This window comes from Oxyura jamaicensis, chromosome 2 (genome assembly GCF_011077185.1).
Source record: "Oxyura jamaicensis isolate SHBP4307 breed ruddy duck chromosome 2, BPBGC_Ojam_1.0, whole genome shotgun sequence".
NCBI classification, from domain to species: Eukaryota; Metazoa; Chordata; class Aves; order Anseriformes; family Anatidae; genus Oxyura; species Oxyura jamaicensis.
The window spans coordinates 104079091-104104334 of record NC_048894.1 but is presented as its reverse complement, the minus strand read 5'-3'; the positions used below and the strand labels follow the sequence as shown (position 1 = coordinate 104104334).

The 25244-nt window shown below is 39.2% G+C and overlaps 2 protein-coding genes and 1 long non-coding RNA gene across 3 annotated transcripts in view; 1 reads left to right on the top strand and 2 right to left on the bottom strand.

Annotated features, from left to right (window-relative positions):
* LOC118161206 overlaps nt 1-8066 on the bottom strand; it is an 11473-nt gene extending 3407 nt beyond the window's left edge. Inside the window, exon 1 of the long non-coding RNA XR_004747902.1 lies at nt 7038-8066. This is a non-coding gene — a long non-coding RNA (uncharacterized LOC118161206). The remainder of the gene's footprint in view (nt 1-7037) is intronic.
* RMC1 (regulator of MON1-CCZ1) overlaps nt 1-14052 on the top strand; it is a 15497-nt gene extending 1445 nt beyond the window's left edge. Inside the window, exons 2-20 of the mRNA XM_035316306.1 lie at nt 581-657; nt 1949-2033; nt 2418-2474; nt 3537-3623; nt 4283-4423; nt 5917-6020; nt 6554-6643; nt 6750-6855; nt 8062-8173; nt 9217-9261; nt 9669-9722; nt 10570-10698; nt 11021-11127; nt 12000-12116; nt 12290-12367; nt 12524-12628; nt 12712-12780; nt 12920-13145; nt 13873-14052. Coding sequence (XP_035172197.1) covers nt 581-657; nt 1949-2033; nt 2418-2474; nt 3537-3623; nt 4283-4423; nt 5917-6020; nt 6554-6643; nt 6750-6855; nt 8062-8173; nt 9217-9261; nt 9669-9722; nt 10570-10698; nt 11021-11127; nt 12000-12116; nt 12290-12367; nt 12524-12628; nt 12712-12780; nt 12920-13145; nt 13873-13952 — 1869 coding nt within the window. The 3' untranslated portion in view covers nt 13953-14052. The remainder of the gene's footprint in view (nt 1-580; nt 658-1948; nt 2034-2417; nt 2475-3536; nt 3624-4282; nt 4424-5916; nt 6021-6553; nt 6644-6749; nt 6856-8061; nt 8174-9216; nt 9262-9668; nt 9723-10569; nt 10699-11020; nt 11128-11999; nt 12117-12289; nt 12368-12523; nt 12629-12711; nt 12781-12919; nt 13146-13872) is intronic.
* NPC1 (NPC intracellular cholesterol transporter 1) overlaps nt 13972-25244 on the bottom strand; it is a 27244-nt gene continuing 15971 nt past the window's right edge. Inside the window, exons 12-25 of the mRNA XM_035316305.1 lie at nt 24158-24347; nt 23585-23767; nt 22753-22867; nt 22065-22192; nt 21832-21972; nt 21171-21260; nt 20866-21056; nt 19967-20082; nt 19268-19397; nt 18675-18875; nt 17186-17417; nt 15989-16102; nt 15027-15189; nt 13972-14587 (exon numbers count right to left, since the gene is read on the bottom strand). Coding sequence (XP_035172196.1) covers nt 14505-14587; nt 15027-15189; nt 15989-16102; nt 17186-17417; nt 18675-18875; nt 19268-19397; nt 19967-20082; nt 20866-21056; nt 21171-21260; nt 21832-21972; nt 22065-22192; nt 22753-22867; nt 23585-23767; nt 24158-24347 — 2077 coding nt within the window. The 3' untranslated portion in view covers nt 13972-14504. The remainder of the gene's footprint in view (nt 14588-15026; nt 15190-15988; nt 16103-17185; nt 17418-18674; nt 18876-19267; nt 19398-19966; nt 20083-20865; nt 21057-21170; nt 21261-21831; nt 21973-22064; nt 22193-22752; nt 22868-23584; nt 23768-24157; nt 24348-25244) is intronic.

Below are 25244 nucleotides of genomic sequence, written 5' to 3'. Positions count from 1 at the left end.
TGTCATTATTCCAAGACCTGAACTGTGTGTTTGCTGCTTCTACAGGTACAACTATAACAATAAGGCATCTGCCTTTTTTTTTTTTTTTTTTTTTATAAGCCAGTTGAAGTTTGTACAGCATGATTTTTTTATCTTAATGTTACCTTATTCTAGTTGGCAAGCGGTATATATCTGGCAGGTTATATGCAAATGTGTAAGCAGTTGTGCTAAAGAAATCCTTAGGTTGTTAGTGCAAGTCAGCTGACACTTCTTAGGTACAGGCAAAACTGCAGATTACTATTAACGTAGTCCTGTCTAGTGACATGTTCTGACAAGATCAGCCTTCTGGGTCAGTGAGTTGCATTTCATCCCTTCCTAATCCCCAAGCTGTTTTCCTTAAACAATGCCCTGCTCTTAGGTAATTCTTTTTTACTAATACCTGAATTAGGTAAACAAGAATATACAAAACAAAAAAGCTTATACAAGCTTCTACTTTTTTTTTTTCTTGCCCAGCAGTTCAGAAAATGCCTATGGTATCGTGTAAGTACCTTTGTAAACTTAGAGCTCCAGAGAAAATGATGGATTTTTCCCTTTGTAATAGGTTTTTGCTGTTCGATCTGGTGGAGCTACAGGAGTTGTTGTTAAAGGCTTGGAGGACAGAAATCCCATTTCATTCAGGTAAGGAACCTTCACTTTTGTTGTCTTAAAATAGTATTCTGTGGTCTTAAAAATTATGTGATACTTAGTCCTGATCTACTGTGTTTCCAGCATAAAACTTACAAGTACTTGTGATTGTCTTTCTATTGTATTCCTAGACATAATCTTCTTGTAATTAAGATGGCATGCTTTTCTCTCATCAATCTACAGTCTTCTGAAAAAAAAAATCTGTGGCTTTTTCTGTAACAGCAATATTTCATTAAAACATGTAAATGTGAGAGATTATGGGGATTCAAACTTGTGATTCCTACAGCAGCTGTGACTTTTCTAAGGATGTGGTTTAGTAATTTAAACAAAATGAGGTAAATTTAAATATGTAGAGAACCATAACTTCTGAATTTCAAGCCAGCAATTCAAGCATAGTATTTTCAACTTGTGGATTTCTTGGGTTTTGTTTCTTTTTTTTAAATCTGATTTGGTTTCTTTTATATCTTCAGTTTCTTGTTGAGTCATCCTCACCCTCTTTCCTCATAATCTGACAGTAGTATTTTCAATGAAACTACTTTATCTACAGAAAACTATTTTATAAATGCCTCTGTTAGAAGTGATGTCTCTCTGTCAGGTTATACACAAATGTATGAGCAGTTGTGCTAAAGAAATCCGTAGGTTGTTAGTGCAAGTTAGCTGACACGTCTTAGGTACAGGCAAATCTGTTACTATTAACGTATTCCTATCTAGGAACACATATTCCTATCTACTGTCTGTGTGTTAGGAAGTACTCTTTTACTTGAAGGCTGCTTGAACCCAGGTATGGAGGAAGCAATTTGGTTACTGTGATGTCAACCTCATTCCTACTTCATCCTCTAGAAGAATTTATGAGTCTTAGTGGGGAAGTGAATAGGCTTGTGTCCATTAGTAGTAGTCCTGGTAGTAAAAGAGCTGATCACAGGATGTCAGTGAGTGTTAGAGAACTCCAGGAGCACTGGGACAGAGCTGCAGGTTTGAATAGTTCTGCAGTCTTTCAATTCCCCATCATAGGCCAACAGAGCTGAGCAGCTCTAGTAACTTCAGGTGCCGGTTTGTGCAGTCTTAGCCGTGTTTCTGTCATGGATGCGTTCAGTACTTCTGAAGAGTGAACTGCTGTTACCTTGCCAACTTCTGAATCCTGTATGTGTCCAGCAACTCTCCGAAGTCACGTTCAAAAGTATTTGCATTACACTTTTCTCTCTCCTTGTTTTGAGAATGTATTACAGAATTCTATAACAAACTATTCTAGACAATGTTCACACAACTTATTTTTCTTCCTATATAGAATGGAAGACAAGGGTGAAGTAAAATGCATCAAGTTTTCCTTGGGAAACAAGATATTGGCTGTGCAGAGAACATCGAAAAGTGTGGTAAGATTCCTCTGCCCTGCAAACAGGAAGGGAATTGAAGCTGAAACTCTAGTGCTTAGAGTACCAGAGTAGAAGCCTCTGAGGCTGAAGTTTGAGAGTTCTGGTGGCTGTCAACAGCTGTAATGAAAGTGCCTTGCAAGCTGCTCAGCCTCTCAGGGTGAGAGGAAATGTTATCACTTTGTGGGTATCATCCTTCAAGAAAGGTGAAGGGGTGGAGCTGATTCCTATAAAGAGTTCCTGGCTGTGGTGAAGTAGAATATAGTAAATCAAGCTTACTTCTATGTATCTCATCCAAAATAACTTGATCAGCTAATATCTGTCCTCTTGTATCTATGATATTCTGTGCTTCGTAATTGCTGACGTGCTTCATGTGTGTCGTTGCAGGATTTCTTGAATTTTATTCCAGACAGCCCTCAGCTAGAATATACACAGGAATGTAAGGTAAATAAATGTTCGAAGCTTATAGGCCTAGGTGAAACTCTAATATTACTTCTGCTGGTGGCCTCTACTCTAAAAGAGAACTAATTGAGATACCTTCCAAAACTCTAATGTGAAGCAAGAGATAGGTAGTCGCTACTGTCTATCTGAATTAAGGCTAATTAACAGGTATGAACGATAACACAAAAAAAACCCTTCCTGGTTCAGTCACTTTAATTCTTTCCTAGAAGGGACTAGAATCATAGAAAATGCTGTGAAAGTAACAAATGTCAAGGTTTGGGAAGGAAAAGAGATCAAGAGCTGATTTTCTTTTTTCTTTTTTTAAAAAGTATACTAATGTCAGACGTTAATTTGGATGTTTTGCCCTAATTTCATTGATCAGTGATAAGAGTACGCAAAGTACTAATAGCTTACTGTCATGTATTTTTCAACAACCCTTCTCATTTCTTAATGATCAGTTTATGGGAAACAGCTATTATTGTCCATGGTACTTTCCAATTGTTAACTAAGAAAATACAGTATGGGGTAAGAGAATGCTGAAGTAAGTTTTTAAATGTTGGGATTTGCAAAGATTCCTTTATTCCCATGGACTGTAAAGCTGAAGCACTCTCTGCTTCATTATTGAGGATTATGCAGTTGAGAAAAGCATTATAGCAAGGATTTATGATAGAGTTCTGAGTGTAGTCATGGGACATCTTAGTTCGTTGTTTCTGTCGATGGAAGGAACAGGCTTTTCTTGCCTAGGATTATTTGAATTGGCAGTATGATTTGAACCTCTCGAACTTGGTTGTCTTTGGGGGAGAAGAAAAATTGACTGCATAATAAACCTGTAAATTTTACCTGCTACCAAAAGATCAAGTCACATGGTAGTTATGTTCATACATGGTCTTGGCAGTCTTTGATGAAACAGCTGATGTGTATTGGGTGTTCAGCTGCCAAGTGCATGAACTCCAGTGACTGGATAACTGAATGGCCTTTGATCTCACATTCTTCATTAATAGTAATAGCTTATCTGAATAGTTACTTTTTCCAAGTAAAAGTTCTTGTTTGCTTGTTTGTTAAAAGACCAAGAATGCCAATATTCTAGGATTCTGCTGGACAAGTTCAACAGAAATCGTCTTCATCACAGATCAAGGAATTGAATTCTATCAGGTAATGCAAATAACTCCTGTAGGTTAGACGCATTTAGAAATTAGAAAATTGTAATTTCTTCCAGTATCTTTGAATTATTTTCTTCCAGCTTTCAAACTGAGAAAATGCTCTTGAAAAAGTACTGCTCTTTTGTTTAGATTTCTTATGGTAAATACTTTTTTTCAGAGTGAGGGAAACCTAACAAGTAATGTAGTGCATCTAACAAAGATCCTTTATAAAGGAGTTCTGAAGTATTGAGAGCTCAAGATTGACGTGCTGTTGGCTAGTATAGAAACAAATTTATAAATGTAACGTGAAACATTACTTCATGCAGAACAAATCAGCATTTTGGACTAGATGATCTTCTGAGGTTGCTGTCAACCTTGGCCGTTCTGTGTTGGCAAGATGTGTGCATGCTTTCAAATGCAGTGAAGAACAAATGTTGATTAAGATAGTGATATCCTTCTGCAAATTGGTAGCTGCTTCTTACATTGGTCAATTAATTGTCTGAGGTAGCCTGTGTGGTTTTTTTAATTACCTTGTTTTTTGAGGAATCTAAAGAATAAACAGCCCTTTTGGACACTGGTGATGAGGGGTATTGTAAATGTCTCCAGAGCTGTGTGCTGTTTATGCAGTTGGAATCCTGATATTTATATAATGGTAATATCTTACACTTCCAGGTATTACCAGAGAAACGAAGCTTAAAGCTTCTGAAGAATCAGAGTATCAATGTCAACTGGTATATGTACTGTCCAGAGAGCTCTGTTATTCTTCTGTCAACCACTGTCCTTGGCAATGTCCTGCAGCCATTCTATTTCAAGGTAAAGGGCTATGTTCCACACTTTTTTTTTCTCAATTTTCAGTGCTTGCTTTTCTTTTAGGCTGCTACTTCATTCACGCATTCTGTTGCTTTTCCTGGATTTCTTCCAAGAGGTGCATGTTCACATCTTTATATGACAATAAGCAAAGAACAAAGCAAAACCTCTAAGTTAGGTCCTCGGCAACAACTTAAAATTAATTCACTTTGTCCTTACGTCCTCTTTGAAAAGAAGGGTACCGAGCTAATGTTGGGCAGTTCCTGTTGAGGAAGGGGAACAGAAAATCAGTGACATAGGACTTGACAACTTAAGTATCCTTCAACATAAAAAAGAAAATAAAAATGTAGTGCTTAAGAAACAGTTGTTGTTCCAGGCATGAGAGGGCTAGGTTTACCTTATTTCTTTTTCTTGGTGCTCTTCCCTGTGGACAACAGTAAAGGTTCTGGTGAAAATATTTCTCTTTATGGCTTAGAAAAACACTGCAGTGAAAATTAGATTTTTTTTCTTTAAGTTAATTGTACAGTAAGATGATTTAGAAAAAATGAACAGAACTACTGGCTTCATCTTGCTTCTTTTAAAGGCTTACATATTTCTCTGGTAGTCTAAGGGAGCATACTTAAAAAGCATATTCAGATGGTTTTCTTGATTTGGGTTGATCTCACCTAGGGTCTTTCCTAGATCCTGAAGTAATACTCTCTTGGGTGTCTAGGTAGAATGTACTCTCCCTGCTTTCTTTGTGAGGACTTTGTGCTTCCCTCTCCTTCATATTTTGTGTCAAGATGTAGCTAAATAACTCTTACTTTGTGTTCAGAAAGTAGCCTAGAAAGATTTCCTGAGAAAAGTGCTGTGCTAAAATAATCTCTTGAAAATAAAGCTCTAGCAAAGAAGAAATTTCTGTAGTATTTGCATATCGCACTCAAGAACAAGTTAATGAGAATGGCAAGCGAAACTCAGTTGAAGTTTCAACAGCTCTGAAAATTTACTTAAATTCCATGCAAAAAGAGGAAGAGAGGAGGAAGCCTCAAGTGGGAACAAGGATATGCTTTCAGTTTAATGCAGGTTCTGGAGTTAGTAGGAACAAAAGGAGACTGTGACTAGGAATTACTGCCACTTTTCCCCTTCCCAGTAAGCGGTTATTTAAGAGTTGGAGTGCATGTTTCGCTGTGAAAGAGGAAGTTGAGAGAATTTATGTTCAAGATCTCCAAGCCAATTTCACTGGGATTTGCATACAAATTTGTGTTGCCTTAACTAAGACTGAAAAGTTTTGCTAGCTGAAGCTGATGTTATAATATCAAGATGATCTCATAATATCTTAAGTATTTGTTTTAGGATCCCAGTAGAAAGGTGTCAGTCATCTTTCTTTTCAGCTATCACCATTCTTCTCCTCATGGGGGTGCTATTCGTCTAACTTTTGACTAACGCTTAGTCAAGGCCGCCTTCTAGTTCCAAGTCTTAATGTTGGATTTCTGTTTTTTGTTGTTGTTTCTGTTTAACAGAGTGGAACAATGTCAAAACTATCAAAATTTGAAATTGAGTTACCTGCAGCACCTAAGTCCTCCAAGCTCAGCCTTTCTGAAAGAGATATTGCAATGGCTACAATGTATGTATCTGACTAGTCAATCCTTTCCTTTCCTTGGAAAAGTATGAGAGTTTGGGGATGCTCAAAGACAAGAATGGTAACATGGTTGCACTTGTTTCTTGTTTTGGCAATACTCCTGCTTTAAAGGGCTTTAAAGTGCTTTGGTTACTGCCTTGAAGAAAGTCTAAACTCTCCTGAGGCAGGGTGGGGACAAGATGCAAACTGAGGAGTCTTACATGAAATTCTTCTTGATTAGTACAGACATCTTGAGAATATTTCATTTTTGAGCTGATGTGCTGATAGAGGTAGTCTAATGTCTAATTTGCATGTGTGTAGACTGTTGTGATTTACCAAGTGTTGCTTCAGTCTTTCACTTTTAATTGGTCAATTGACTTAGGTAATCTTATCTCTGTTCTTTTAGGATAAAACGTGGTTCTAACACGATGTTAGAGTAAGACAGTTTTATGCCTTTGTTTCAGAAAGGATGTCCTAGGTCTCATCTCCTTCCCAGCTCTTTGTTGTCAAATAATGTTTTAATCTTGTTGTCTCAATAGATACGGGCAGCTTTATGTTCTCTATTTGAGGCATCACTCAAGGACTTCCAATAGTACAGGAGCAGAAGTAGTCCTCTATCACTTGCCAAGGTAAGAGCAGAATAAAGAACTTCAGTGGCACTTCACGTGTGTGTAAGATACTTCTGCTTTTCTGTTTTGAATAGGCTTACTGACCAGCTCTTCTCTATTTCCATAGAGAGGGCTCCTGTAAGAAGACGCACATTTTAAAGCTCAACAGAACTGGAAAGTTTGCACTAAATGTTGTGGATAACTTGGTGGTAGTACATCATCAGGATACTGAGGTCTGATTTGTTTATATTTTCTTAACTTCCAAAAGTTGGACATATTTTCATTACTATACATGTTAGCTTTAGAAAATATCTGTGTGTTCTTAGCACTGGCGAAAGCCAGAGTACTTGCAGGGGAAAAAACACCATAAAGGTAAAAGATTCAAACTTACCTTTGGCCTTGTTGGGAATAACACTTCATCTTTTTTTTTTTTTTCCTAATGCCTCTTTTTGTGTTCTTTTTTTTTTTTTTGTATTATTTTTCTGTGCTATTCTGCTGCATTGTGTAGGTTTTTAAGGCATTGTCGAGAGGTAGAGCTAAATTGGTAGAACTAAATTATTAATCCTGGGAACTTCTTGTATCAGAGAAGATGTGAATGATCAGTTTCTATAACCAAAACTTTTAGTTTGAAAAGACAGGTCTCTGAAAACTTATAGGAACACACATGATCTTACGCACATAGTGTGGGTAGAATTTATTTGATTGTAGTCACAGTAGCAAGGCTTGATCAGTAGGAAAGCTGAAGCGGTACTTTGCTTTTTACATGTGGAGAGGCTTTCTTTTCTTCTGCTGGGCAGCTTCAAGAACTGGGTCATTATATCTTGTTAGGCTGATTAGTGGATGTTTCAGTTAAAATTCATATTAATGCTACATGTTAACATTCAACCCAGAACTCTTATAGCTTGACTGAAATGCTGGAGAACAAATACGACTGTATGAACACACAAAACAAATACCACACTGAGTAGGGTAGCTGCCAAGTCATGTCGCATTGGCAGTGAAGCAGATTTCTTCCATGTGAGGTTTTCACTATGAATGTTGTCCATACAGGGTGAAAATGTTAGTAAGCTATTTAACAAGACTGGCTGGTATGAGGATATCATAGGTGGGTGCAGAATTTTTTCTCAATTTCTAGAGTCCATAACTGAACAGTGAATTTGACATGATGTTACTATGTAGAACACAAGATGGGAATCCGACTCATTAACGTTGGAAAAGACCTCCAAGACCATCCGGTCCAACCATCTCCCTACCACCAATGTCACCCACTCAACCATGTCCCTAAGCACTACATCCAGCCTTTCCTTGAACACCCCCAGGGACGGTAGCTCCACCAGCTCCCTGGGTAACCTGTTACAAAATGTGAGAAGTGACCTGAATACATGTAAATGGGTGGGAACTTGTATTTTGTGAAAACTAATTTCTCTTGTCAATTTCAGACTTCAGTCATATTTGACATCAAGCTAAAAGGAGAATTTGATGGGTCTACTACCATCCATCAATTTGTACTTCCACCTCGATCAATACAACCCTATCAAATACCTGTAGCAGGTAGAACTATTATACTATGTAATAAATAACCTATTATCAGGATTGTCTAAATGCAACAGCTGGCATACCAGAGTGCTTCAGCCTATCAACACTTCCATTATACGTAGTGAGGAAGGAGGTGAGGGAAGAAAGAAAATAGCAAGGAACTGATAGGAAATTCTCGTCCTGAATTTGTGCTTCTTACAGAAAAGTAAAAGATGCTACTTAAGCTGTACACTTGCTATAATACTTTGAAGTATTAAAGCAAAGATCTTTCAAATTTTGTTGTACGGACTATTTGTATGCCCTGTCCTTTCCCTACTGACCACAGCTATAAAAGCTGGTGTGTACTCCAAAGCACTTCGTGCTTCTCTGGCCTCCATTATAACTATTTAATTTTCTAGCCCACATCATGAGGCTGAAAGACCGTTCAGGCCTAGACTCAAGTTTAAGATCAGCTTAACATCAATACTAAAGATGATTCTAGACTCTTCTTCTTGGATTGTCTTTCTGACCTCCTGTAATAAAAGTGTAGCAGATAATTTTCCAGCCTGAAAGTTGTTTGGTAATACCTAGAAATAGTCTGAGCATAGTTCCACTACGCTGTGGCAAAACAGCGTGACACTCTCTATGGAAGAAAAACTCTCATTTAGGGATGATTGCACATTAAAAGCTCTCTGACAACAAAATTCTGAAGTCACTGATAGAAAGTATGTGATAAATCTGTGAGTAAAGGTTACTACCAGAAGATACAAGCCTAGGCTGCTTTTTAAGGAACAAAAGCAATTACATGTAAATAAAGGAAGTAGGAGACTGTGCAGTTGGAGTCACAGTATCGGAGATAGAATACTTTAGCATGCATGATTTCCTACATGTCAGTTTTGCTTATAGAAGATGTAGTTACACAACTGCATGTAACTTTTTTTGTTTTGCCTGCTTGCTGTAGGACTGCTAGAATGTTACAACCTACACTTGCCTTTTCAGTGTATGCTGGTGCTTTTGTGTTTTGTTAGTACAGGAGCTGCCCTGCTACTGTTATTCAGCTGATGTTAATTTTTCTGCAGGTCCAGCCTCTGTAACAAGTCAGTCTCCTGTTCCGTGTAAACTCTGTATCCTTTAAGTGCTCTTAAAATGTCAGACTTTTATGTACTAAGCATGGAAAAAGCTAACAGCCTGACTCACTAAATCTGGCTTTAGCTCATTGCACACATTTACCACTTCAAGAGGAAACTGTGCTTCATAAGAGCCTTTACTACTTTTACAGAGTTACAAATAAGGGATGCCAGTGTAATGCATTAGTATTTCTCAGTCATTTGAGATACTTGTGTGAAGTTACTGGATAGATACACCATGAAACAAGATAAACATCCAAGGATATGTTTCAAGATGTTTCAAGAGAAAGGCTGTGCCAGGGAATGGAAGTATGTTAACTCATTCTGTTTCAGTACAATTATGTGAAAATAGTAGCAACAGTCTAGAATCAATACTGAGATGGGTGTTAAACTTTAACATTTAGATTCGTCTTCATGGATTGTCTTTCAACCTGATATTATCATCAGTGCAAGTGAAGGTGAGTAGTGAGCAGTTTGACTACTCTAATCTTTCTACAATGGTGCCTAGTTGGTGGGGTTTAAACTTCAGTAGGCAGCTGAGTTCCACCCAGCAGCTTGCTCCCCAGGGGGAAAGAGAAGAGAATCAGAGAGAAGTGAGAAAACTTGTGGGTTGAGATTCAGTTCAGTAGGTAAACCAAAGCTGCACATGCAATCTGAGCAAAATAAGGAATTAATTTTCCACTGTTCATTTTTTTTTTTTTAAGAAAGCGGGGCTTCAGCAGCTATAACACTTACTTGGGAAGACAAAGGCCACAACTCAGTACCCTTTTCCTCCTGCTTTCCCTTCAGCATTTATGGCTGAGCATGAAATATGTTACAGGATAGCCCCTTGGTCACTTTGGGTCAGCTGCCCTGTCAGTATCCCCTCCCAGCTTCTTGTGCAGCCTCCCTGCTGGCAGAGCAGCTTGAGAAGCAGAAAAGACCTTGACTATGTAGACACTACTCAGCAAGAACCAAAACACATTATCAGTCAGTGATACTTCCGTCACACATCCAGAATGTATCTCCTCACATGGTATTATCAAGAAAACTAACTCTCCTACTCAAAACCAGTAACTACTTCATACCTTTAGTGCACAAAGCAGCTTGAAATAGCGACTAAGCAGCTGTACCTAGTAAGATGACCACTCTTAACAGTACTAACTGGGGATGAGCATATCCTTTAAAAATCCTATCAGGGTTATGCTGCTCTAAACCATGTTTAGGAAAGCAAGTTGTGATCTGCTTATCCTTTGAGGTATAAATATAGTTTAGATATCCTTGTTTTCTAAGGCAATTCAGTTTACTTTCTTCCTTCAACTCAAGGTTACCTCTGGAATCTTCAAGTGAAACTTGAGCCTGTAGTTAACCTGTTGCTTGATAAAGGAAGACTAATGGATTTCCTTCTCCAAAGGAAAGAATGCAAGATGGTTATCCTAGCTGTATGCTCTCAAAGTAAGTTGAAGTGCTTTCTCTACGTTGAAAGTGCAACACCAACTCCTCAAATGCTTGTACAAGTTAGCTGGACTGGTCTTTGATTTGAGATCACCTCTGAAACAAGCTTTGTCATATAAAGTGTCAGTCACCACTATAAAGGAATTAACAGCATGAAATAATTCAACTTTCTGCTACCCCCATTTAGTTAAAATACATCTGACATGAAAGAAACATTTTCAGTTAAGTTTAGCGTACAGTTTAGAGATCACCTTTTTCAAGGTAGCTTTAAAGCCCTTGTTGTTTCTCCTCATAGTTTTTTTTTTTTTTTTTATCTTTTCAGTGCTCAGTGAGCCGGAAAGGGGATCACTACCTGTGATTGCAACTGTTTTTGACAAACTGAATCATGAATATAAGAAGTACTTGGAAGCTGAGCAAAGCTATACTATGGTAAACCACGTTAGCTGTAGCAGTTTGCAGAGACAGGATAACACTATTTGAAACATGGGAATTTCAAGTTGCATCATGTGGCAAAGGCCAACTACCTGTCCTTTACTTAGGAAAGTCAGGTTCCCCCCCAAGGTCAGTCCCTTGCAGTCCTCAAACTCCCAGGAGAAAGACTTATGTAACATGGAATTCTTCCCCCACTTGGGGATGACAGCTTTGTTCAGCACTCTGCTGTGGAAGATCACAGAAGGGGTTGGAAGGGACATCAAAGATCATCTGAACACTCTATCTCTTCCTCTCTCACCCCCTCCCCCAGGAACACCTTCCACTAGATCAGGCTGCCCAGAGCCCCGTCCCACCTGGCATTGAACACTGCCAGAGATGCTATGTGGTTCATCTCCAGTAAGACAAGTAACATACCCTCATACTTGAGAAAGAAAGTTGGAAGTTCAAAAAGCAGCTCTGAAGCCATAATTACTGCAGTAGTTCCAGACCACTGAGTTTATGGCACGTTATACCACTGCACAACCTATGGAACACTGCTGCATGTCAGAACTACTGACAACCTAGCAGGTTCTGCTCTTGTAGCACAGCCACATACCAAGTTTCTATTAAGTGGCTGGGACTGCCTCAAGGTTATATGCCCTTTTATCTCCTGGCTTTAAGATACACAAGTGGCAGTTAAATTTTTTTAATTTCACTGTGGAAGCCCCCACTGAACAGAATGCATCCAGTATAACTCAACCACAGATGTGAGTTTGCTCAATAATAAAATGTTTTCAACTGGAAACTATAATTATAAATAGTCTATCTAGATAAGATAACTAAAACTGTACTACAGGACTACACTATTCTTAAAGGGTTTCTCCTTGTAGGTGGTAGAAGCAGGCCAAAGAAGTAATCCACTTCTGAAACGTCCAGTCCGCACTCAAGCAGTTATTGACCAGTCTGACATGTACACCCATGTTTTATCTGTATTTACAGAGAAGAAGGTAAGTTAACATTAAGTGATGTTTGCTGTGAGCCTGCTGCTGAACTGACTACTTGAAGTAGCAAGCAGGAGGCTTTCTTTATTCCTGTCATGATTAAAAGATCTTGTTTCTCTGCTTGTGTCACTAGAAGGGAAAGCTATGGAAGTTCCACTTAACACTTCTTTCTTGCCTAGGAAGCACCTCACAAGTTCACTATAGCAGTCTTGATGGAATATATTCGCTCTCTCAACCAGTTCCAGATTGCAGTTCAGGTAAAGCACTTACATGCATGAAGCACCTCACTATGAAGTTACATGGAATGTCAAACCAGTCTTGGCCATGTGTTTGAGTCCTAGCCACTACCCCTTTCTACATCTAAAAAGAAGTATTGAGACATGCCTTTGATGGTGGTCTTCTTGTATTCACAGCACTATTTGTACGAGCTGGTCATCAAAACCCTTGTTCAGCACAACCTGTTCTACATGCTCCATCAGTTTCTTCAGTACCATGTGCTCAGTGACTCCAAGCCTTTGGTATGTAAGGCAAATTGCTTCAATGAACTAGTGATGGGGGGGATGCCTTCAGAATTTCAAAGTGATTTCTATTTTTGCCCTAGGCTTGTCTGTTACTGTCCCTGGAAAGCATTTACCCTCCTGCACATCAGCTCTCTCTGGACATGTTAAAAGTAAGCATTTCAAACTGCGGTATCTGTGTCACAATGGGGTTAGATTTGTCAAACAGCTCACCTGACCAAGCTTGAAGTGACTAGCTAGCATCTGAATCGTTTCTTAGGAACATAGTCTTACAGCTGTGCTTGGTTTCAGAGGCTTTCCACTGCAAACGATGAAATAGTGGAAGTTCTGTTGTCCAAACATCAAGTTTTGGCTGCCTTGAGATTCATCAGAGGTATTGGAGGACATGACAGTATTTCAGCCCGCAAATTCCTTGATGCAGCAAAACAAGCAGATGACGACATGCTTTTCTACACTATATTCAGATTCTTTGAACAGAGAAATCAGCGATTACGAGGAAACCCTAGTTTCACACCAGGTAAGCAATACACAGTTCACCACAGATGGTGTGTTGTACGAACAGAACTAAGACCTGTTCCACTTACAGGCTAACAGGGACTGAGTTCCATCTTACGATACAGACTCAGCTGGAGTGTATTTTAGTCTTACCTTGAAGCATACTTCCAAAGTTAACTTTATAACTTTATATACACTGCACAGAGTAAAGCAACTCTAAGACAACAGGAACTCTCAAATGAAGGTAACGTGTTTGGCTAGCAGTTGCCTGCATCACTGAATTTATTAAAGCTGGTGCCTCCACTCAGTGTTTTCTCCTGAAGCCACAAACTGGATCAAGATGCAGCCGTTGAGTTCAGTGTAAAACTCAAGGCCTGTTTTATGCTACAGTTCCTCTCATTTTAAAAGCCCAGCCACACTCCTTGTACTAGCAACCTGTTAGTCACTAGGTAGTCCGAAGGCTCAGAATCCCACTTCAGGATCTTACATCTGGAGCGCAAAGAACTTGAATGGGTGCAAGGCCACAGGTCAGATAGAGGAACTAGATCAAACACCTGCTTTACCACAGCACAATCTGTCATAGGACTAGAAATACCTTAAAGCATTCCACTGCTTTGAAATTGTTAAAACTTTTTCAACTCTAATGCAAAAATGTAAGTTAGTACTTAACTGAGGTAAATTAAACTACACCCTCTTGCTTCTCAGTTCCTCAGTTTCAGTGTTAACAAACTCTTATTTTGCCCACTTAGGTGAGCACTGTGAAGAACATGTCACCTTCTTCAAACAAGTATTTGGAGAACAAGCTCTCATGAAGCCCACAACTTTCTGAAAATACTCTTCCCACTGGAATGTATAAACTTAATTTATTGCGTTTAAGTAGATTTTTGAACTACAAAATTGCTATTTTATAATAAAGTATATACAAGACATTTTGGCAAATAGTACTAAAAATATTACAACTTGTGATGGCTTCCCCCTTAAAAATAGAGACAAAAATTGCATTGACCTGCATTTAAAATTAGTGTCAGTGGTTTAGCAGTCCATTCTCATACACATCACCTCAGTTTCGTTGACAACAAAGCTATTCAACTTGCAGTGCAGCTGGTTTAGGTTTCTAGAAGAAGGATGCAACCTCTTGAAAACAGAAGTGTTTTAGTAACTTAACACATCTACTTTTAGTAATACTGTTACATGAGCCACACGTAGCGTTCCCTGAGTTTGAAGCCATGTCCAAAGCTGCAGTTGCTATCTTCTAGTTGAATCTGTGCAGGAGTCGAGACGGTGGTTACAGTGATAGTCATAGAACGCTGCTGCGCTTCAGTTCTTAGGAATAGTTGGGCCTAGGCCACAGTTCATTGAGTCCACTGAACACTGTTAAAAACTAGAAGTAGAGGAGTCTCTCACGTTCTGTGCCTCTGGACCTCTCCTGTGCAGCGTGAGTTTTAGCTTTATTTACCGATGGGCCTGGATAAGGGAAAGCAGCGTTATTGCAAATCTCATCATTACAGGTCAGTCAGCAGCTGTCAACAAGAAACCACACACAACCTGGTTTTCTAGCTTAACACTGGAGAGGCTTTAGCTGCATGTTTCAGTTCAGCTGTCAAAAGCTGCCACCAGCAGCAAGGACAACAGCTTTTAAGTCTTAGTACTTGAGACTTACTAAGGGCGTGTTAAGAACCATGCCAGACAGGCTAAGCACACCTGCAACAGTGAGCTTGCACTGCCAACCCTCTTTTTCCAAGGGATCTCGCTACTTGCATGATGGAGAAGCAAACTTAAGTATTTTTTTAATTTTCTAATTTTGCCAATTTTTTTTCCATTTAATGTAAGAAAAGATATCTATCCACAGGCAGCTAAGCTTTTTTGTTTTATGCGCATTTTAGAGCGGACTCTTACATCTTACCTATGTAGCTAAGCAGAACTGGAAGAAATATTAGTCCATGTGTTGCTCCCAGAAGAACCATAGCTAGATACATCCTGAAGTAGAATATCTTGAAGATTTGAGATTTGGAAAAAGCCAGTACTACAATCCCTCCAAATTTAGTCAGTGTGATTCCACTGAAAACCTGTAAATTAAAAAATAGTTTTCTTAAGTAGAGTTTTATGTTCTAACTACCTAGCATTTGCTGAAAATGCTTATGTAATTTGAAGCTCCTAGATGCAGTACACCAGCTTCCCTGTTAATCCTTAGAACCAAACCCAAGACCTACTCAAGAGAAGAGTTCCCCTTTTAGGCCTACTTGACACTACAGGCCAGGCTCAGTATGATAAAAATTTATTCCAATTTGTACAGCCAAACAATTTTAGTTTGATTTTGATGTCAGGCAGACACATACATATGTTAAAGAAAGATTACTTGGAGTAACTTAGATTTCAGTAAAGTTCCTTTCCTGGGTGGTCAAGTACATACAGCACTGGAACAGTCTGTTCCACTCCCCCCCCAGCTTGTTCATCTTAATTGCAGTGAGAGGACAGTACTGCCTAAGTACTGAGCCCTGCTTTGTTTGCAAAGCTCCAGCATCCTGCCATATTCAGGACCTTTCCAAGTCACCTCTGAGCATTTGGAAGTGAGAAGCACTTCAACTTTAATGGGACAACTCAATTAATTGGAACTACTGGTTCAGCTAAAGCTTTTAGCTCTGTTCTCTACTACTAGGGAGTATTAGTATCAAGCTAATATGAAGTTAATCAAGTCCTGATCATCCCTATTACTGGTAGAAGCCTAGGTTGATATTTAAGAATTTTGATCAATTATCCCCCTTGCTCCCCCCAAAAAGCCAGGCTATCCTTAAGTCATAAGGATATTGATATAGTCGAAAGTTCCAACTTGGCTACTCATTTTTCAGTACATAGGTAGATACTTACTGAACTGCCCATGTGAGACAGAGCTTCTTCTGCCCGCTCTACTCTACTGCCTTTAGTACTAATAGTGAACGCTCTTGTGACGTGACTGCAAAATTCCACAGCAATACCACAGCTCTAGATAGGAAAATAAAGCATGCATAGAAGTGTCATTTAGATCAGCATCTCGATGGTAGAGTTCTGAGTAGAGACATTACACAGGCCAGAAAAATTCTACTTGTGATCCGTTCCCAGTCATTGGAAAAGTTTCATTGCAAGTTACAAGTTCAGCATTAACTTGTCACTTAGAGGCTTCTGAGTAATGTATGGCATTTTGTCTGTTCAGTAGTGACTGGTGATAATCTGATTAAACAAGAATCAGAATAGGGGATGGTGCTGGAGGACATAAGTTTCTTGGTGTTACAGGAAGCTAGCTTCAATACAGTGTATGCAGCACACAGTTAACACTGAAATCGTTTTCTAGACACTAGCTATAATAGCACAGCTTTAGAACAACAAGTATATACATGGATTTCCGAGTATATACGTGGATTTTATACCATAAGGTCAGCTGAATGTAACACTTCATTTAAGCAGGCTTTTTTCTTTTTAAGATAAAATTCATCATTTACAACATTAAACAGTTTGGAAATCCTTTACTTATGCGGCAGGTAGACTCGTATGAATATATATGCCTAGCTGGAACATGGGGCAATGGTTTATTTTCTCATAACATTCTCAGACCTGCCAAAAACCTCTGGAAAACAGGGTTAACCAGAGCGTTGGCAATACTCAGCTATTATTAGCTAAGTTCTACAGCGTTTCATCGGGGCATTCACTGCCCGTGTTTTCATCCATTTACGCAGGGACAATACTGATGCAAGCACATCACAGATCTCTGCAGAACACAAATACAGCTGAAGCCTTAACTTCAGGCATGAACAACCTCAGGTGACAGCACCTAGACTAAGTAGTAACACACCTATTAACACAGAACAGAAGCAATATATTTTACACTTCAATTGATGTATCTTATCTGTACTAGTTTTATTCTGACAAACTAGTTCTATTTTCCGTACACCATCTAGAAGTACTAAGATAATTATGCTATTAGTCAAGTGTCTGACAGTTTTGCAGAAAAAGATTACTTAGCGTCATTAATGACACACTGAACTGCTCAATACTTGGAAAGAGAAGCAGACAAATGTCTTGTTAACTCACCATAACAAGATTTACTAGTGAAACTGCATTCAAGCTGATGCCCCAGAGCCACATCACTCCGAAAATGTTGACGATTATCATAGCAATAGTTACTGAAACCACAACAGCAGCCCATACTTCAAATCCAAGCAGCACAGTTGTCACCAGAAATATTGATCCCAAGGAGACGCAGAGGTTAAAGATAGCATCATCCACAATTGTCAGGTATTGTTCATAGAAGACATAAAATACGCTGTGGAAAGAGCAGAAGTTGTGGTTAGCCATCCTACTTGCCAGGAACAAAGCTGTTTCTGCAGAAAGCCGTACATTATTTCCATTAGAAGCTGAGTCTGAACTTCAGAACAGTTCCCCTGTATTCAGCCCCCGATAGGTAATCGCTCTGCTTTAGTCACTGTATTTAAATGCAGTAAGAGAGAATGTTTGAACAAAGCTGCTTAAGGTGATGAACATCTAATGTCATTTGCCATTTACATAGAAAGGTCTGGAGACTAGAACTACTCTTGAAGAAAGATCAGCTAGCTGGAGCTAACAAAGCTGTGTGATCTGCATGCTTGATCTAGTGAAAACTCCCAAGTGACTCTAGAAATGCCTCAGTATTTTGAGCTATTTAGGTTTTGACCAACTACAGGCAAGAAATACAAAAGAAGTCATCTAGTACCGAGAATAAGATGCTAATAGTGGTTTAGCTTCTGTGATAAAGTAGTTCCATCATTACAAGAACCACCAACGGGAACTGGCTTCAGAATCACATCTATGGAACACCAGCTGTTACAGGACAAGTCTTTACTACCACTTCAACAAACAATATGCCTGGAAGTCAAGGTAACTCCCATACTGCAATATAAGCAGCTATAGTAGTGGCCATATGGTAGTGCCTGAGATTGCTCGTAGTATCCACCGTAACTACTGCGAAGGGTCTGAACTGATTCATTACGCAATGAGACCACAAGGATGGGTAGGATTCTTTGAAACAAGGTTAGCATTTCAGCAGTACAGATGCTAGTTCCAATTCACTTTTGTTGTGCTACTACTACAGAAAGTCTGTGTATTATTATGCAGAGTCTCTAGCGCATTAATAATCATGCAAGCATTAAGCAAGCAGTATTTGACATCACTACTGTCACTGCTTTAATTGCGTCAGCTTGAAGTCAATACAATCAGATTACAGCTTGCAACTATCCAAACCAGCGTATCTCCAAAATTTAGAGTAACTACAGAAAATTACTTATGAAAGTTAGAAGACTGAGTTGAATCCTGAGCTATATCTGTACTGAAGGAGAGGCTTCTTTAAGTTAGTTATCAGCCTATAGATAAATTAGTGCTGGACAATAAGTCTTTTTTCCTCCTAGATTTTTTTTTTTTTGAAGTAAAACCATTTTTTCTTCTGTTAGACAAAACAGAAGACTCACGTTTCTAAGGTGTTGCTTGCTAGTAATTCTCATTTGTAGAAGTTAAGTATGTCACTACAGGAAGAAAGATCTAAGCATACCTGTAAGGAAACACACGATAGTTCTTCTCTTTGATGCCCATGGTTTCAGTAATGTTGTCTGCTATAATTCGAGCTTTTTTCATGGCATCAATAAAATCAGATGATGTTTTCAGTACAGTATGGTAAGTACTAAAATAAGTAGCTCCAACATCAGTTTTGTTGTTTATAAAGTTGACAGCAGAGCTATATGCAGCATGTCCTCTGTGTAAACAGAATTTCACGTGTCAATGAACACCAGTCATGTTTATCACTTTTATAACACATATATCCTTGTTTGTAACAGTTTCCAAAGCTGATACTGCAAGGTTTCAGACCACAACATATTTAAAGACTACACAGGATACAGTAGACTATACAGGAATTGTTTTTTCATGCAGGAGGGGGAAACTTCTGTTCTATTTGTTTGGCAATGCGCTTGTTTTCACAGCTTTGTTTCAGAAAACGCTGTAGAACAGGTGAGACTTAGATGGTTTGTACAAATTTTAGGGGAACATTAGATAGTCATCCTCAAACGCATACACAGAAAGGCCACACTTCCAGATCAAGCATATTTGACATTGGTCTAAGCCAGATATGGGGAATATGGCTCTTACCCTTTGCCACATTTAGGATTAGGGTTGTCAGAGAGGAACATTGGCAGAAATGTCATGAAGTCTTGGCCTTGTGGTCTCTGCTTGCCTTCTTGAGTCAGTGGTCGACAACGAGTACAGGATGGATCAGTGACTGCAGAAGTATAGAAATCATGTTGGCTACAGCATCGAGTATTTTTTGTTTTAACACTAGTTAACTTCTGACTCTAAATAATATGAAACATAATTCTTTAAAAAGCATTTTTGAGGAAGAGACAACTGAACAGCCCTACAATTCTGTATTAAATCTGCAGTCATGTTTCTGCGTTTATTACTACTAAGGCAAGGTCTACAAGACAAATGCTAGCTACTTTTGCACTATTTACATCAGACTCAGGAAGAATTATATCAGACTTGAGGATCTGAACATAAATGGGGTAGTAAGCTTCTGCTGATTTCATTAGAGCACAGAGATCAAAGTTTCATAACAAATTATTCTTGGAATAGTCATTGCATTGGCTGTCTAGGTAAGCCATCTTCAACATGCAGCATTCCAGTAGAATATTTAAGTTCACTCAAACAGCAGTTCAAATTAGGGGGCAACTCAAGAGGTTCCTCCTCACAGTAAGGAAAGCTCTTCACCTGACTCATACCACAGTAAAGTGTTTTGGCCGTGAAACTTTGGCCAAGCTAATCCCCTGGTAACAAGGTGGATGCTAGTACCTGAAGCATTGCAGAACTGTCCGGTGGTATTGTAGACTCTGCAACAGGACGACTGTGGCTTCACCCAGTCAAAGTAGTCATCAATCCAGGATGATGGGGCATAGCCTATCCTTGTACTAACAAAATAGCACACTCAGTAATTTAATTTTTAATTCCAGAACACATCTCTTGATCTCTCCAGTGCCAGTTCTTTCTACTTCAACTCGTTCTGGTGCAGCTCCTTAGTTCACCCTGTAGTCCCCTGCTCTAGTACTTCATCCAAGACCTAATCTTGCTTGTAACACCGCAGCTAACAAACAGCAGGAGCTTATTCCCTGTATTTGAGCTTAGCAGAAAGCAGTATCAGCTTTCCATTTCCCCTGCCCACTTCATGCCTCATCCCAACTCAAATATCATTGCCTGTTGTCAATCAAGACTCCCCCTTCAGTCAGGATGAAGGAAAAAAATAAAGTCCAGTGAAGGGAATTTAGAAGAGACTTGCTTCAGCTATGTTTACTGTATTCCAGATGCACTTCTCACTTAGCTGCCAGAATATTAGGCTAGTGTATTCACCAAGTTTAGAAGCTGAGCATGCAAGTGATTTCTTAGGAAAGCTAAATCATACTGAGATTTTCATGAGCTTTTCCTCCTACCATTCCCGATTCCTTGAAGGACCAAACCCCCTTTCCACATCTAAGTACATCAATACATCCCACCAGTCCAGACAGGATTTAGCCTCATTCTAGGAAGATTGCCACAGCTTTTTCCCCCTTCCTCCCTCCCATAAACCGCAGCATAAAGCAAACACTATAATGCCAGTTGCACAATCACCAGCTGAACCTAAGCTAAATCAACAGAACGCAATGGTCAGCTACATCTCTTCCATAAAACCACACAAGAAAAAAGCATGAAATACTTACTAGCTACTAATTTCTGCAGCATTGAAGATTTGCTGGACAAGTGAATCATTATTACATCCCATTCCACCACACACCATGTTCTGCCCTTCCAGAGAGGTGTAATTGTGCCCTTCTTCGAGAACAAAGTAAACAGGAGGACCCGCATGCAGGTACTTGCTGAGCTGGCTGAAGTAATCCATTACATAGGAGTCCTTAAAGGGTAAAGTTTTTAGTTACTGTTACATAATGTTGAAGAGGCACAACAGGATTTCAAGCTTTCCATTCAGCCTCATATTGCTGAGCAGAAACGTGGCTTTAAGACTTACATCTGGCATTGAAAGAGACTGATCAAGTCCAATCTCTACATTGTGCATAACTGCTGTACTGAATGACAGAACGCCCACGAACAAGGCAATCTGCAAAGAAAGCAGATTCAGGGAGTGAGAGCTGTGCAGAAACAACAAGCAGTAGCATTCTAGAAATAATTTACTAAAGTTAATAACAATGATGCAAAAAGGCTCTATCTTAAGTGTGTTACCCAGGTTTAGTGCTACGATAACAATAAAATCCAGCGCCACAGAGGGGACTGACTAGGTAAGGGCCAACTTATACTTAGAAGGCTGCCGTTACAGATATGCTAAACACCTTGTGTAAAAAAGCACAGTAACCTCTAACTGAGTTAGGAATCGTTCCCCAGCAACAGCAAGACTGGATTCATACAGTGTGGGAGATGACATGTTGACATACTTCTGAGATGATTTGATTGTTACAAATACAACTCTAGTAAATTTGGGCCTTGAACAATCCAAGAGCAAGCACTTGCAAGTATACAAACCCATTCCAATACCAATGCTGGAAGAAAGAAATGCTAGAAATTTCATTTGTTTTATTGTGTTTAATGTATTTTTTTTATCAGTATAAAGCCTTCAGGCTCAACATTCTTGCTCAGGTTTAGATGACTGCTAACTGTAAGCAGAGTGTACATACCACTATTGGTCTCATCCAGTCTTTAAGCAGATATGGAGAATACAGGTTTTTGAAGAACAAAAATAAGATGCTCTCAGAACGTTGCACCCCACTTGTTTCTTCACTGCCTTTGATACAACACAGAATATCCAGTCTATTCCTCTGAAAATGAATTGCAAAGTATGCCGAGTTTAGTAGTTCTGCAGAGGATGCCATCACTATCACGCAGTGGCTAGAGATGCATTTATACTCACCTCTTGACGCTTAAAGTCCAAGCCCAAGAGACTTACAAAGCAGGTGACTTGAAGAATAAAATCTATGAGTACAGCCATTCCAGCAAAAAGGGAGAACGTGCGGACTGCAGGCATGGTAGACAGTGTCCCTGAAGGAAGTGAACCAGTTTGTTAAACAAGCAAGCTCCCTCCCCTGCTGGAGAACCAATGGCAAGTCACACTAGGAGTAAACCAAGCTCATTTTGAAGGACAGCTTATTTACACTTCAAGGGTGCCAGCATAAGATACACCTCTAACACACTAAGGGTGAACCTCAAATAGATTTTTATTACCAGGGCACCTTTTTCCAAGGGGTGGAAAGATGGCTGAATGCAATACAGGAGTCAACACAGACTTACCTTTGATATATTCCCAGTATCAAATTTAGACATTAGTCACCACAAATGTAGTACAAAGCTCCAGTCTTTAAAGCAAAAAGATCTAATTCTGAATGTCAAGTTCTTAGTACAGAGTGTGGCCTCACTCTGCTGGTCTTCGAGCTGCATTGGCCTGTCCCAGCAGAGGTCAAGTTAAACCTGATTATAGCAATAAAAACCTAAGCTAAGCTTCCTCTACAAGGGAGGTTTTGCTTTGTTTAAATATTTCAGCTTTGCATTTACTCTTACAACATGCAGGTATAATGTGAATCATTTGAAGATAAGGGTCTTACCTAAGAAGAATGCTACAGTCTCAGAAAAAGATGACAGAAACATACTAGGTGCCACATCTCCCAAGACTCTGCCAATCTGTTTATCCAGAGTTTCACCCTCAAGGCGTTCATCTCTCTGTTTTGAGATAATAAATTATTAGGAATTTTAAATATTTCATATTGTTTTAAATATTCAAATGTCCAAAATCATCACTGCCACATTACCATAAGTTACATAAACTGATTCTAAGATAAAAACAGCATAAAAATCCCACCCTGTTGCCTTACTACTGTATTTTAGGTTAGGTCTGAAACACGTCCAATGCTTCAGCCAAAACTACACACTCACCAAAAGCAATGCCAGGTGTGGTTTGTTTGTTTGTTTTGGTGTGTTATCAAGCCTGTTAAACTACCAAGCTGATTACCCAACCATTAAATATTGGTGCCAAAAGTTCCTGGTGTTGAGCACGTAGTTTACTGCAAGATTACTGCTCACAGTGCACTACAATTAAAAGTGATCAAAATAATAGCAGAGTTCTGCAGGTACCAAAGAGAGATGTTAATTATTCACTTTTATGTCCTTAGCATGTGGACCAGAAGCCATAATAAACAAGTTTGCTATCAACTGACAGCTAAGAATGAGCAAGAGTTTCCACATTTCGGGGGAGGAGTGAAGGGAGTGGGATAGGGCAATTTCATATAATCTTGGCTCTCTCCAAGACCACTAGATGTCCCCTGAGATTCCAGAGCTGCTCAGACTGGGATGAGCACTAGAGTACAGAGGACTTTGCTCCAAAGTAACAGCCTTCAAGAGTAAGAAATACACGTTTAGAAGACCACAAAAAATAAATACCTGAAGTGTCTGGACTATAATAAAAATGTTGTCCACCCCAATAGCCAGCACCAAGAAGGGAATGACTTCTATCACAATCAGTGTCAGAGGGATTCCAAAGTAACTGAAAATGCCTATAGAACATGCCACTGAGCTCAGCACAATCAGGATGCCTGCAATGCCCAGGGAGATCTTCGAATCCACCTTAAAAAAAAAAGTTGTAATAACTGTTAACCAAACCAGCATCACCACACAGGACAGACTATAGCAAAGGCAAAAAGCTACATTCTTATGTAGAATGGAGTTAGAAACTTACTTCTGTTCACCCCCTGCCCCAGAAGAGATAGTACTTACACCTAGAGCCTTAAAACTTGTAGCTAATTGCACATAACAAGTGAAAATAGACCTAGCTGAAGATATGAATAACATCTGAATTGTCACACGTAACAAAGAATGTTTCCCCCAGATCAAAGTCAAAAGAGGACTCAAGGCTTTATAACAAGATTGAATGCAAGTGTTCCACAAAACTACTTTAAAAGCTACTTAGCAAGCTGTAACTTCAGTGTTTAGAAGCAACAAGAACTATAAACATACCAGCAGTCTTCTCCAGCTCTGGATATGTCCCAAAGCTATGGAGATGTACAAAAACATCACAATGTAGCTTATCAAAACAGTGCCGATATCACTATTGCTTTCACGATTGATTTCATCTTCAATACTCCGTTCAGCAGAGAATGATATAGTCAAATTTGGATTATGATAGTTCCTCAAGAAGTTAATAAACCTAAGAAGAGAGGAGAGTCAGTCACAGTTCAAAGAATAAACACCTTGTAGAAAAGGCTTGTAAGTTGGCTGAAGGCAAATTTGAATTATCTGTGTGGTACAGGAGTACACTGTGGCCAAACAGTACTCTGAGGCACACTTCTCATTTTTAAACCTGTAATACTGAGATGGGGATGCTGGATACACATCCCTAGCACTTGGCTCCAAGCACTGGAAATGCACTATGTTGAAATACTTTTCATATTCTCTCCAGAGGTAGGTGATAACTAGGTATCTTGCATAAGCTATTTCAAAGCAAAAGTGGAATCTTCCTTGAAGCTAGATCTTGAAGTACACACATGAAACATGACTACAGCTTGCTTACAGCACTTGAACAGTTTACTAACCCTTATTTCAGTTCCCCTAAATGAAGGGAGATGCTTGTGAGACATGCAGATGCTAGTTATACTTGCACTTAGCCTCAGACCTTCTAGAACAGAAGTTTGTTTCATCTGAACTGTTTGCCAAAGCAGCTGGCCTGTGTAAGGCAACAGCAGCTCTTCAGTATGGCAAAGACAATGGAAGCTTTTTAATCCTCATTTGGAAGATAGTTTTTTAAGAAAATGACAGTTTAAGAATTTTAGAATAATGCCACACCTTTGCACTGGTGGTTACAATAGAGCAGATTGAAAGAAGTGCCTAATTCTAACATAAGCAACACATCAGGTTTTCTGTAGCTACTTACCAGCAAGTACTACTAAACTAGATGGTCTCTAGCAAGGCAACAACTTATCTCTTCAGAGAAAATTAAGTATATCAGATTAAGCGAGTCTCATGACCAGTAACAGTCAGTCCTTTACAGGTTGTGCTGCTTCTCAAAACATCCCTGTAGTTACACAGAATAACTGCAAGTACAGCA